This window comes from Oncorhynchus keta, chromosome 22 (assembly GCF_023373465.1).
Source record: "Oncorhynchus keta strain PuntledgeMale-10-30-2019 chromosome 22, Oket_V2, whole genome shotgun sequence".
In the NCBI taxonomy this organism is placed as follows: Eukaryota; Metazoa; Chordata; class Actinopteri; order Salmoniformes; family Salmonidae; genus Oncorhynchus; species Oncorhynchus keta.
Genome location: NC_068442.1, coordinates 56,089,074 through 56,104,438, shown reverse-complemented (window position 1 = coordinate 56,104,438; position 15,365 = coordinate 56,089,074). Strand labels below are relative to the sequence as shown.

The following is a 15,365-nucleotide window of genomic DNA, read 5'->3' as shown; positions in this document are numbered from 1 at the left end:
ATGGTCTAATATGGTCATACATTTGGCAGGAGGTTGAAACTAGATCCTAAAATCAGCAATGTGTTCACAACCCCCCGAAAGCAGTGGTTCAGAGCTCGTGACCCCCCACACACACTAAAACATCCCAAAAGCAGTGGCTCAGAGCTCGTGACCCCCCCCCACACACACACACAAAACATCCCAAAAGCAGTGGCTCAGATCTGGCGATGTCCCCCACGTCACACACTAAAACATCCCAAAAGCAGTGGTTCAGAGTCGTGTCCCCCACACACACACACTAAAACATCCCTGAAAAGCAGTGGTTCAGAGCTCTGAGTACCCCCCTCACACACTAAAACATCCCAAAAGCAGTGGTTCAGAGCTCGTGAATCTCTCCCTGAGTATTTTGTGTGTCTCACACTAAAACATCCCAAAAAGCAGTGGTTCAGAGTATTTTGTCTCCCCCCTGACACACACTAAAACATCCCTCTGCAGTGGTTCAGAGCCCTCTCTCTCTCACACTAAAACATCCCAAAAGCAGTGGCTCAGAGCTCTGAGTATTTTGTCTCTCTCTCTCTCTCACACACTAAAACATCCCAAAAGCAGTGGCTCAGAGTATTTTGTCTCCCCCACACACACTAAAACATCCCTGAAAAGCAGTGGTTCAGAGCTCTGACCCCCCCACACACACACACTAAAACATCCCAAAAGCAGTGGTTTCTGACTCCCCCACACACACTAAAACATCCCAAAAAGCAGTGGTTCAGAGCTCCCCCCCACACGGACACACTAAAACATCCCAAAAAGCAGTGGTTCAGACTGGTGTTACTCCAGACTGGCCAACATGACACTAAAACATCCCAAAAAGCAGTGGTTCAGAGCCCGTCTCCCCCCTCTCACACACTAAAACATCCCAAAAGCAGTGGTTCAGAGCTCTCCCCCACACACACTAAAACATCCCAAAAAGCAGTGGTTCAGAGCTCGTGACCCCCACACACACACACAAAACATCCCAAAAAGCAGTGGTTCAGAGCTCTGGGGTTCAAACAGTGGGGATACAACATTGAAAACATCCCAAAATGCAGTGGACATGACTGATGATGTTTGGTGGTCAAAGGATTGTATCACATTTCCACAGTTTACAAACATCCCTTGGAAAATTCCAGAAAAAGATGCAGTGGTTCATTGACATCTCAATTGGAGGTGTACCCCCCCCACCTTCAAACTCAGTGTCTCTTTACACTGGGAAAACATCCCAAAAGCAGTGGTTCGCCCGTCTGTTCAGAGCCCCCCCCTGAACACATGTTCATCTAAAACATCCCAAAAGCAGTATAAACACCATGGGACCACCCCCACACACACTCAGGAAAACATCCCAAAAGCAGTGGTTCAGAGCTCTGACCCCCCAAATCAATCCCAAAACATCCCAAAAGACCTTGGAAGATGCTGGAGGAAACCCACAAGTATTTATATCCACAGTCAAACTAAAACATCCTGAAAGGCCAGTGGTTCAGCAAGGAAGAAGCCACTGCTCCAAACATCCCAAAAAGCAGTGGGACAGAGCTCAGTTTCAACCCACATGGGGACAAACACTAAAACATCCCAAACAGCAGGAAATGCCGTTATCTCTGGAAACAAAAATCCACGTCTGTCGGCTCTGTCTCTCTCTCTCTCTGAGTATTCTGGAGTGTCTCTCTCTCTGAGTATTTTGAACACCATCCCCAACGTCTCTCTCTCTGGAGCATATTCTGTGGGTGTCTCTCTCTGAGTATTTTCTCTCACTCTCTCTCTCTGAGTATTCTGTGTGTGTCTCTCTCTGAGTATTTTGTCTCTCTCTCTGAAGTATTCAAGACATGTTCTCTCTCTGAGTATTTTGTGTGTCTCTCTCTCTCTGAGTATTTTGTACTTCCAAAGTTGTGGCAAAATCAAGGACAATTCAAGGGCTTTATTGGCATGGGAAAAGCCCTGTTAATCTCTAGAAGTATTTTGCAGTGTCTGAAAAAGCTGTGCGAGCAAGGAGGCCTCAGTATTTTGTGTTGTCTCTCAGCTCTGTCAGTATTCTGTGTGTTCTCTTTCTCTGTGGGAATTTTTGTGTGTCTCTCTGAGTATTTTTGTGTCTGCTCAAATACTAATCTGAGTATTTTGTGTGGGAATGTGATGAAAGGAAAATGTGAAATAAATCATTCTCTCTACTAGTATTTTGTGTCTCTCACATGCTCTGAGTATTTTGTGTGTCTCAGTTGGTATTTTGAGCATGGCGCTCTCTCTCGCCTCTGAGTATTCTGTGTGTCTCTCTCTCTGAGTATTTTGTCTCTCTCTCTCTCTCTCTGAGTATTTTGTCTCTCTCTCTCTCTGAGTATTCTGTGTGTCTCTCTCTCTACAGGCTGTGATGGCTAGCGACTTTGCCCTACCGCGTTTCCGGAACCTTCAGAAGCTCCTGCTGGTCCATGGTCACTGGTGTTACTCCAGACTGGCCAACATGATACTGTACTTCTTCTACAAGAACGCTGTGAGTCTCTCTCTCTCTCTCTCTCTCTCTCTCTCTCTCTCTCTCTCTCTCTCTCTCTCTCTCTCTCTCTCGCACGCACGCACGCACGCACACACACACACACACACACACACACACACAGCTAAAAGTAATGGTTGGACTTGCGATCGTCTGCTGGGGTTCAAACAGTGGGGATACAACATTGAGAAAAATGAACAGGAAATGAACAGGACATGACTGATGATGTTTGGTGGTCAAAGGATTGTATCACATTTCCAGTGGGTCAGAAGTTTACATACACTAAGTTGACTGTGCCTTTAAACAGCTTGGAAAATTCCAGAAAAAGATGTCATGGCTTTAGAAGCTTCTGATAGGCTAATTGACATCATTTGATCAATTGGAGGTGTACCTGTGGATGTATTTAATGACTACCTTCAAACTCAGTGTCTCTTTACTTGACATCATGGGAAAATCAAAAGAAATCAGCCAAGCCCTCAGAAAAAAATTGTAAGACTCCACAGATGATATCTGGTTCATCCTCGTGATAGAGCAATTTCCAAACACCTGAAGGTACCATGTTCATCTGTACAAACAATATATGGTGTATAAACACCATGGGACCACGCAGTGTTAATGACCGCTCAGGAAGGAGACCCGTTCTGTTAATGACTAGAGATGAATGCTTTGGTCTTAATGACTAGTGCAAATCAATCCCAGAACAACAGCAAAGGACCTAGTGAAGATGCTGAAGGAAACAGGTACACAAGTATTTATATCCACAGTCAAATGAGTCCTATATCGACATAACCTGAAAGGCCACTCAGCAAGTGAAGATGCCACTGCTGTTAAAACCGCCATAAAAGGACAGACTACAGTTTCTACTGCACATGGGGACAAGGTGTTAATGACTTTTGAGAAATGATCTGGTCTGATGAAACAAAAATAGAACTGTTTAATGCCTAGTAATGACCATGGTGATATGTTTGGATGCTATGGGAAAATGGGATGCTTGATAGAGCTGAAGAAACCATCCCCACCGTGAAGCACGGGGATGGCAGCATCATGGTGGGGGTTAATGACTAGTGATAGGGACTTGTGCACTTAAAAATAGATGGCATCATGAGGACGGAAAATTATGTGGATAAATTGAAGAAACATCTCAAGACATCAGTTAAAGACTAGTGATAGATGAATGGGTGTTAATGACAAATGGACAATGACCCCAAGCATACTTCCAAAGTTGTGGCAAAATGATATGGTGACAACAAAGTCAAGGTATTGGAGTAATGACTCACAAAGCCCTGGTGTTCAATCCTAGTGAACATTTGTGGGCAGAACTGAAAAATGGTGTTAATGACTAGTGATAGATGAGGCCTACAAACCTGACTCAGTTGCACCAGTTCTGTCAGGAGATGAATGGGCTGAGATTCACTCAACTGATAGATTGTGGGAAGCTTGTGGAAGGCTACCCGAAATGTTTGACCCAAGTTAAACCATTTAAAGGCAATGCTACCAAATACTAATTGAGTGTTAATGTAAACTTATTACCCACTGGGAATGTGATGAAAGAAAATAAATGACTGAAATAAATCATATGGTGTTAATATTATTCTGACATTTATGGTGTTAATGACTAGTGGTGATCCTAAGTGACCTAATGACTAGTGACAGATGATATAAGACAGGTTAATGACCTGTGATTATGGTGTTAATGACTAGTGATAGATGATATGGTGTTAATGAAGAGATAGTAGAACCTCTGTCAGTCGACTCATCTCCCTCCCTCTCTCCTTCTCTCCCCCTCCCTCCCTCACCATCCCTCTCTCTCTCCTTCCTCTCCCCCCTCTCTCTCTCCTTCCCTCTCTTCGTCTCCCCATCTCCCTCTCTGTCCTCCCCAGATGTTCGTAGCGCTGATCTTCTGGTACCAGTTCTACTGTGGTTTCTCTGGGTCAGCCATGATAGACCAGTGGTATCTGATCTTCTTCAACCTCATGTTCTCTGCCTTCCCTCAACTCATCACCGGGACCCTGGATAAAGATGTATCCTCAGAGACCCTCCAAGAACTGCCTCAGCTCTACATGAACGGACAGAACTCAGAGGTGTTAATGACTAGTGATAGATGATATGGTGTTAATGACTAGTGATAGATGATATGGTGTTAATGACTAGTGATAGATGATATGGTGTTAATGACTAGTGATAGATGATATGGTGTTAATGACTAGTGATAGATTAGAACTACGTTAGCTCTACCTGAACGAGCAGAACTCAGAGGTGTTAATGACTAGTGATAGATGATATGGTGTTAATGACTAGTGATAGATGCTATGGTGTTAATGACTAGTGATAGATGCTATGGTGTTAATGACTAGTGATAGATGATATGGTGTTAATGACTAGTGATAGATGATATGGTGTTAATGACTAGTGATAGATGCTATGGTGTTAATGACTAGTGATAGATGATATGGTGTTAATGACTAGTGATAGATGCTATGGTGTTAATGACTAGTGATAGATGATATGGTGTTAATGACTAGTGATAGATGCTATGGTGTTAATGACTAGTGATAGATGCTATGGTGTTAATGACTAGTGATAGATGATATGGTGTTAATGACTAGTGATAGATGATATGAACTAGATGTTAGCTGTTAACCTGATAGAGCAGAACTCAGAGGTGTTAATGACTAGTGATAGATGCTATGGTGTTAATGACTAGTGATAGATTAGTGTTAATGACTAGTTAGCTCTATGGTGAATGAGCAGAACTCAGAGGTGTTAATGACTAGTGATAGATGCTATGGTGTTAAGCTGACCTGTGAGCAGAACTAGGTGTTAATGACTAGTGATAGATGATATGGTGTTAATGACTAGTGATAGATGATATGGTGTTAATGACTAGCTCTACCTGATAGCAGAACTGATATGGTGTTAATGACTAGTGATAGATGATATGGTGTTAATGACTAGTGATAGATGCTATGGTGTTAATGACTAGTGATAGATGCTATAGTGTTAATGACTAGTGATAGATTAGAACTACGTTAGCTCTACCTGAACAAGCAGAACTCAGAGGTCCGACGTTGATGTGTAAAGTAAATACACCGCTCAAAACAATAAAGGGAACACTTAAACGACACAATGTAACTCCAAGTCAATCACACTTCTGTGAAATCAAACTGTCCACTTAGGAAGCAACACTGATTGACAATAAATGTCACATGCTGTTGTGCAAATGGAATAGACAACAGGTGGAAATTATAGGCTGCGGTCCAACAGGGACACCATACCCAGCTGGCTGTGATCCAACAGGGACACCATACCCAGCTGGCTGTGGTCCAACAGGGACACCATACCCAGCTGGCTGTGGTCCAACAGGGACACCATACCCAGCTGGCTGTGGTCCAACAGGGACACCATACCCAGCTGGCTGTGATCCAACAGGGACACCATACCCAGCTGGCTGTGGTCCAACAGGGACACCATACCCAGCTGGCTGTGATCCAACAGGGACACCATACCCAGCTGGCTGTGGTCCAACAGGGACACCATACCCAGCTGGCTGCGGTCCAACAGGGACACCATACCCAGCTGGCTGTGGTCCAACAGGGACACCATACCCAGCTGGCTGCGGTCCAACAGGGACACCATACCCAGCTGGCTGCGGTCCAACAGGGACACCATACCCAGCTGGCTGTGGTCCAACAGGGACACCATACCCAGCTGGCTGTGGTCCAACAGGGACACCATACCCAGCTGGCTGTGGTCCAACAGGGACACCATACCCAGCTGGCTGTGGTCCAACAGGGACACCATACCCAGCTGGCTGTGGTCCAACAGGGACACCATACCCAGCTGGCTGTGATCCAACAGGGACACCATACCCAGCTGGCTGTGGTCCAACAGGGACACCATACCCAGCTGGCTGCATGTTGTTGATGATGTGCTGCTCTGAGCGTGTTGTTGATGATGTGCTGCTCTGAGCGTGTTGTTGATGATGTGCTGCTCTGAGCGTGTTGTTGATGATGTGCTGCTCTGAGCGTGTTGTTGATGATGTGCTGCTCTGAGCGTGTTGTTGATGATGTGCTGCTCTGAGCGTGTTGTTGATGATGTGCTGCTCTGAGCGTGTTGTTGATGATGTGCTGCTCTGAGCGTGTTGTTGATGATGTGCTGCTCTGAGCGTGTTGTTGATGATGTGCTGCTCTGAGCGTGTTGTTGATGATGTGAAATGCTCTGAGCGTGTTGTTGATGATGTGCTGCTCTGAGCGTGTTGTTGATGATGTGCTGCTCTGAGCGTGTTGTTGATGATGTGCTGCTCTGAGCGTGTTGTTGATGATGTGAAATGCTCTGAGCGTGTTGTTGATGATGTGAAATGCTCATGTTTGTGTTTCAGGAATACAAGCCATATATGTTCTGGATGACCATGATAGATGCCTTCTACCAAAGCCTGGTCTGCTTCTTTATTCCCTACTGTGTGAGTTATTATTGGTTACTTTATACCCTACTGTGTGAGTTATTATTGGTTACTTTATACCCTACTGTGTGAGTTATTATTGGTTACTTTATACCCTACTGTGTGAGTTATTATTGGTTACTTTATACCCTACTGTGTGAGTTATTATTGGTTACTTTATACCCTACTGTGTGAGTTATTATTGGTTACTTTATACCCTACTGTGTGAGTTATTATTGGTTACTTTATACCCTACTGTGTGAGTTAGGATTGGTTACTTTATACCCTACTGTGTGAGTTATTATTGGTTACTTTATACCCTACTGTGTGAGTTATTATTGGTTACTTTATACCCTACTGTGTGAGTTATTATTGGTTACTTTATACCCTACTGTGTGAGTTATTATTGGTTACTTTATACCCTACTGTGTGAGTTATTATTGGTTACTTTATACCCTACTGTGTGAGTTATTATTGGTTACATTATACCCTCTGTGTGAGTTATTATTGGTTACTTTATACCCAACTGTGTGAGTTATTATTGGTTACTTTATACCCTACTGTGTGAGTTATTATTGGTTACTTTATACCCTACTGTGTGAGTTATTATTGGTTACTTTATACCCTACTGTGTGAGTTATTATTGGTTACTTTATACCCTCTGTGTGAGTTATTATTGGTTACTTTATACCCTACTGTGTGAGTTATTATTGGTTACTTTATACCCTACTGTGTGAGTTATTATTGGTTACTTTATACCCTACTGTGTGAGTTATTATTGGTTACTTTATACCCTACTGTGTGAGTTATTATTGGTTACTTTATACCCTACTGTGTGAGTTAGGATTGGTTACTTTATACCCTACTGTGCGAGTTATTATTGGTTACTTTATACCCTACTGTGTGAGTTAGGATTGGTTTCTTTATACCCTACTGTGTGAGTTATTATTGGTTACTTTATACCCGACTGTGTGAGTTATTATTGGTTACTTTATACCCGACTGTGTGAGTTATTATTGGTTACTTTATACCCTACTGTGTGAGTTATTATTGGTTACTTTATACCCTACTGTGTGAGTTAGGATTGGTTACTTCATACCCTATTGTGTGAGTTAGGATTGGTTTCTTTATACCCTACTGTGTGAGTTATTATTGGTTACTTTATACCCTACTGTGTGAGTTATTATTGGTTACTTTATACCCTACTGTGTGAGTTATTATTGGTTACTTTATACCCTACTGTGTGAGTTAGGATTGGTTTCTTTATACCCTACTGTGTGAGTTATTATTGGTTACTTTATACTCTACTGTGTGAGTTATTATTGGTTACTTTATACCCTACTGTGTGAGTTAGGATTGGTTTCTTTATACCCTACTGTGTGAGCTATTATTGGTTACTTTATACCCGACTGTGTGAGTTATTATTGGTTACTTTATACCCTACTGTGTGAGTTATTATTGGTTACTTTATACCCTCTGTGTGAGTTATTATTGGTTACTTTATACCCTACTGTGTGAGTTATTATTGGTTACTTTATACCCTACTGTGTGAGTTAGGATTGGTTACTTTATACCCTACTGTGTGAGTTAGGATTGGTTACTTTATACCCTACTGTGTGAGTTAGGATTGGTTACTTCATACCCTACTGTGTGAGTTAGGATTGGTTACTTTATATCCTACTGTGTGAGTTAGGATTGGTTACTTTATACCCTACTGTGTGAGTTATTATTGGTTACTTTATACCCTACTGTGTGAGTTATTACTGGTTACTTTATACCCTACTGTGTGAGTTATTATTGGTTACTTTATACCCTCTGTGTGAGTTATTATTGGTTACTTTATACCCAACTGTGTGAGTTATTATTGGTTACTTTATACCCTACTGTGTGAGTTATTATTGGTTACTTTATACCCTACTGTGTGAGTTATTATTGGTTACTTTATACCCTACTGTGTGAGTTATTATTGGTTACTTTATACCCTCTGTGTGAGTTATTATTGGTTACTTTATACCCTACTGTGTGAGTTATTATTGGTTACTTTATACCCTACTGTGTGAGTTATTATTGGTTACTTTATACCCTACTGTGTGAGTTATTATTGGTTACTTTATACCCTACTGTGCGAGTTATTATTGGTTACTTTATACCCTACTGTGTGAGTTAGGATTGGTTTCTTTATACCCTACTGTGTGAGTTATTATTGGTTACTTTATACCCGACTGTGAGTTATTATTGGTTACTTTATACCCGACTGTGTGAGTTATTATTGGTTACTTTATACCCGACTGTGTGAGTTATTATTGGTTTCTTTATACCCTACTGTGTGAGTTATTATTGGTTACTTTATACTCTAATGTGTGAGTTATTATTGGTTACTTTATACCCTACTGTGTGAGTTATTATTGGTTACTTTATACCCTACTGTGTGAGTTATTATTGGTTACTTTATATCCTACTGTGTGAGTTAGGATTGGTTTCTTTATACCCTACTGTGTGAGTTATTATTGGTTACTTTATACCCGACTGTGTGAGTTATTATTGGTTACTTTATACCCTACTGTGTGAGTTATTATTGGTTACTTTATACCCTCTGTGTGAGTTATTATTGGTTACTTTATACCCTACTGTGTGAGTTATTATTGGTTACTTTATACCCTACTGTGTGAGTTAGGATTGGTTACTTTATACCCTACTGTGTGAGTTAGGATTGGTTACTTTATACCCTACTGTGTGAGTTAGGATTGGTTACTTCATACCCTACTGTGTGAGTTATTATTGGTTACTTTATACCCTACTGTGTGAGTTATTATTGGTTACTTTATACCCTACTGTGTGAGTTAGGATTGGTTACTTTATACCCTACTGTGTGAGTTAGGATTGGTTACTTTATACCCTACTGTGTGAGTTAGGATTGGTTACTTTATACCCTACTGTGTGAGTTATTATTGGTTACTTTATACCCTACTGTGTGAGTTATTATTGGTTACTTTATACCCTACTGTGTGAGTTATTATTGGTTACTTTATACCCTACTGTGTGAGTTATTATTGGTTACTTTATACCCTACTGTGTGAGTTAGGATTGGTTACTTTATACCCTACTGTGTGAGTTAGGATTGGTTACTTTATACCCTACTGTGTGAGTTAGGATTGGTTACTTTATACCCTACTGTGTGAGTTAGGATTGGTTACTTTATACCCTACTGTGTGAGTTAGGATTGGTTACTTTATACCCTACTGTGTGAGTTAGGATTGGTTACTTTATACCCTACTGTGTGAGTTAGGATTGGTTACTTTATACCCTACTGTGTGAGTTATTATTGGTTTCTTTATACCCTACTGTGTGAGTTAGGATTGGTTACTTTGTACCCTACTGTGTGAGTTAGTATTGGTTACTTTATACCCTACTGTGTGAGTTAGTATTGGTTACTTTATACCCTACTGTGTGAGTTAGGATTGGTTACTTTATACCCTACTGTGTGAGTTAGGATTGGTTACTTTATACCCTACTGTGTGAGTTAGGATTGGTTACTTTATACCCTACTGTGTGAGTTAGGATTGGTTACTTTATACCCTACTGTGTGAGTTAGGATTGGTTACTTTATACCCTACTGTGTGAGTTAGGATTGGTTACTTTATACCCTACTGTGTGAGTTATTATTGGTTACTTTATACCCTACTGTGTGAGTTATTATTGGTTACTTTATACCCTACTGTGTGAGTTATTATTGGTTACTTTATACCCTACTGTGTGAGTTAGGATTGGTTTCTTTATACCCTACTGTGTGAGTTATTATTGGTTACTTTATACCCGACTGTGTGAGTTATTATTGGTTACTTTATACCCTACTGTGTGAGTTATTATTGGTTACTTTATACCCTCTGTGTGAGTTATTATTGGTTACTTTATACCCTACTGTGTGAGTTATTATTGGTTACTTTATACCCTACTGTGTGAGTTAGGATTGGTTACTTTATACCCTACTGTGTGAGTTAGGATTGGTTACTTTATACCCTACTGTGTGAGTTAGGATTGGTTACTTTATACCCTACTGTGTGAGTTATTATTGGTTACTTTATACCCTACTGTGTGAGTTATTATTGGTTACTTTATACCCTACTGTGTGAGTTAGGATTGGTTACTTTATACCCTACTGTGTGAGTTAGGATTGGTTACTTTATACCCTACTGTGTGAGTTAGGATTGGTTACTTTATACCCTACTGTGTGAGTTATTATTGGTTACTTTATACCCTACTGTGTGAGTTATTATTGGTTACTTTATACCCTACTGTGTGAGTTATTATTGGTTACTTTATACCCTACTGTGTGAGTTATTATTGGTTACTTTATACCCTACTGTGTGAGTTAGGATTGGTTACTTTATACCCTACTGTGTGAGTTAGGATTGGTTACTTTATACCCTACTGTGTGAGTTAGGATTGGTTACTTTATACCCTACTGTGTGAGTTAGGATTGGTTACTTTATACCCTACTGTGTGAGTTAGGATTGGTTACTTTATACCCTACTGTGTGAGTTAGGATTGGTTACTTTATACCCTACTGTGTGAGTTATTATTGGTTTCTTTATACCCTACTGTGTGAGTTAGGATTGGTTACTTTATATCCTACTGTGTGAGTTAGGATTGGTTACTTTATACCCTACTGTGTGAGTTAGGATTGGTTACTTTATACCCTACTGTGTGAGTTAGGATTGGTTACTTTATACCCTACTGTGTGAGTTAGGATTGGTTACTTTATACCCTACTGTGTGAGTTAGGATTGGTTACTTTATACCCTACTGTGTGAGTTAGGATTGGTTACTTTATACCCTACTGTGTGAGTTAGGATTGGTTACTTTATACCCTACTGTGTGAGTTAGGATTGGTTACTTTATACCCTACTGTGTGAGTTATTATTGGTTTCTTTATACCCTACTGTGTGAGTTAGGATTGGTTACTTTATATCCTACTGTGTGAGTTAGGATTGGTTACTTTATACCCTACTGTGTGAGTTATTATTGGTTACTTTATACCCTACTGTGTGAGTTAGGATTGGTTACTTAATACCCTACTGTGTGAGTTAGGATTGGTTACTTTATACCCTACTGTGTGAGTTAGGATTGGTTACTTTATACCCTACTGTGTGAGTTAGGATTGGTTACTTTATACCCTACTGTGTGAGTTAGGATTGGTTACTTTATACCCTACTGTGTGAGTTAGGATTGGTTACTTTATACCCTACTGTGTGAGTTATTATTGGTTACTTTATACCCTACTGTGTGAGTTATTATTGGTTACTTTATACCCTACTGTGTGAGTTATTATTGGTTACTTTATACCCTACTGTGTGAGTTAGGATTGGTTTCTTTATACCCTACTGTGTGAGTTATTATTGGTTACTTTATACCCGACTGTGTGAGTTATTATTGGTTACTTTATACCCTACTGTGTGAGTTATTATTGGTTACTTTATACCCTCTGTGTGAGTTATTATTGGTTACTTTATACCCTACTGTGTGAGTTATTATTGGTTACTTTATACCCTACTGTGTGAGTTAGGATTGGTTACTTTATACCCTACTGTGTGAGTTAGGATTGGTTACTTTATACCCTACTGTGTGAGTTAGGATTGGTTACTTTATACCCTACTGTGTGAGTTATTATTGGTTACTTTATACCCTACTGTGTGAGTTATTATTGGTTACTTTATACCCTACTGTGTGAGTTAGGATTGGTTACTTTATACCCTACTGTGTGAGTTAGGATTGGTTACTTTATACCCTACTGTGTGAGTTAGGATTGGTTACTTTATACCCTACTGTGTGAGTTATTATTGGTTACTTTATACCCTACTGTGTGAGTTATTATTGGTTACTTTATACCCTACTGTGTGAGTTATTATTGGTTACTTTATACCCTACTGTGTGAGTTATTATTGGTTACTTTATACCCTACTGTGTGAGTTAGGATTGGTTACTTTATACCCTACTGTGTGAGTTAGGATTGGTTACTTTATACCCTACTGTGTGAGTTAGGATTGGTTACTTTATACCCTACTGTGTGAGTTAGGATTGGTTACTTAATATCCTACTGTGTGAGTTAGGATTGGTTACTTTATACCCTACTGTGTGAGTTAGGATTGGTTACTTTATACCCTACTGTGTGAGTTATTATTGGTTTCTTTATACCCTACTGTGTGAGTTAGGATTGGTTACTTTATATCCTACTGTGTGAGTTAGGATTGGTTACTTTGTACCCTACTGTGTGAGTTAGGATTGGTTACTTTATACCCTACTGTGTGAGTTAGGATTGGTTACTTTATACCCTACTGTGTGAGTTAGGATTGGTTACTTTATACCCTACTGTGTGAGTTAGGATTGGTTACTTTATACCCTACTGTGTGAGTTAGGATTGGTTACTTTATACCCTACTGTGTGAGTTAGGATTGGTTACTTTATACCCTACTGTGTGAGTTATTATTGGTTACTTTATACCCTACTGTGTGAGTTATTATTGGTTACTTTATACCCTACTGTGTGAGTTATTATTGGTTACTTTATACCCTACTGTGTGAGTTAGGATTGGTTACTTTATACCCTACTGTGTGAGTTAGGATTGGTTACTTTATACCCTACTGTGTGAGTTAGGATTGGTTACTTTATACCCTACTGTGTGAGTTAGGATTGGTTACTTTATACCCTACTGTGTGAGTTAGGATTGGTTACTTTATACCCTACTGTGTGAGTTAGGATTGGTTACTTTATACCCTACTGTGTGAGTTATTATTGGTTTCTTTATACCCTACTGTGTGAGTTAGGATTGGTTACTTTATATCCTACTGTGTGAGTTAGGATTGGTTACTTTATACCCTACTGTGTGAGTTATTATTGGTTACTTTATACCCTACTGTGTGAGTTATTACTGGTTACTTTATACCCTACTGTGTGAGTTAGGATCGGTTACTTTATACCCTACTGTGTGAGTTAGGATTGGTTACTTTATACCCTACTGTGTGAGTTAGGATTGGTTTCTTTATACCCTACTGTGTGAGTTATTATTGGTTACTTTATACCCGACTGTGTGAGTTATTATTGGTTACTTTATACCCGACTGTGTGAGTTATTATTGGTTACTTTATACCCTACTGTGTGAGTTATTATTGGTTACTTTATACCCTACTGTGTGAGTTATTATTGGTTACTTTATACCCTACTGTGTGAGTTAGGATTGGTTACTTCATACCCTACTGTGTGAGTTAGGATTGGTTTCTTTATACCCTACTGTGTGAGTTATTATTGGTTACTTTATACCCTACTGTGTGAGTTATTATTGGTTACTTTATACCCTACTGTGTGAGTTATTATTGGTTACTTTATACCCTACTGTGTGAGTTAGGATTGGTTTCGTTATACCCTACTGTGTGAGTTATTATTGGTTACTTTATACTCTACTGTGTGAGTTATTATTGGTTACTTTATACCCTACTGTGTGAGTTATTATTGGTTACTTTATACCCTACTGTGTGAGTTATTATTGGTTACTTTATACCCTACTGTGTGAGTTAGGATTGGTTTCTTTATACCCTACTGTGTGAGTTATTATTGGTTACTTTATACCCGACTGTGTGAGTTATTATTGGTTACTTTATACCCTACTGTGTGAGTTATTATTGGTTACTTTATACTCTGTGTGAGTTATTATTGGTTACTTTATACCCTACTGTGTGAGTTATTATTGGTTACTTTATACCCTACTGTGTGAGTTAGGATTGGTTACTTTATACCCTACTGTGTGAGTTAGGATTGGTTACTTTATACCCTACTGTGTGAGTTAGGATTGGTTACTTTATACCCTACTGTGTGAGTTATTATTGGTTACTTTATACCCTACTGTGTGAGTTATTATTGGTTACTTTATACCCTACTGTGTGAGTTAGGATTGGTTACTTTATACCCTACTGTGTGAGTTAGGATTGGTTACTTTATACCCTACTGTGTGAGTTAGGATTGGTTACTTTATACCCTACTGTGTGAGTTATTATTGGTTACTTTATACCCTACTGTGTGAGTTATTATTGGTTACTTTATACCCTACTGTGTGAGTTATTATTGGTTACTTTATACCCTACTGTGTGAGTTAGGATTGGTTACTTTATACCCTACTGTGTGAGTTAGGATTGGTTACTTTATACCCTACTGTGTGAGTTAGGATTGGTTACTTTATACCCTACTGTGTGAGTTAGGATTGGTTACTTTATACCCTACTGTGTGAGTTAGGATTGGTTACTTTATACCCTACTGTGTGAGTTAGGATTGGTTACTTTATACCCTACTGTGTGAGTTAGGATTGGTTACTTTATATCCTACTGTGTGAGTTAGGATTGGTTACTTTATACCCTACTGTGTGAGTTATTATTGGTTACTTTATACCCTACTGTGT

At 39.6% G+C, this 15,365-nt stretch overlaps 1 protein-coding gene across 1 annotated transcript in view; it reads left to right on the top strand.

The window, feature by feature from the left end:
• Positions 1–15,365, top strand: part of LOC118380653 (phospholipid-transporting ATPase VA-like) — a 191,728-nt gene that overhangs the window by 162,986 nt on the left and 13,377 nt on the right. Inside the window, 3 exon segments of the mRNA XM_052475753.1 lie at positions 2,363–2,488; positions 4,366–4,566; positions 6,864–6,944. Of these exon segments, the coding sequence (XP_052331713.1) occupies positions 2,363–2,488; positions 4,366–4,566; positions 6,864–6,944 (408 nt within the window).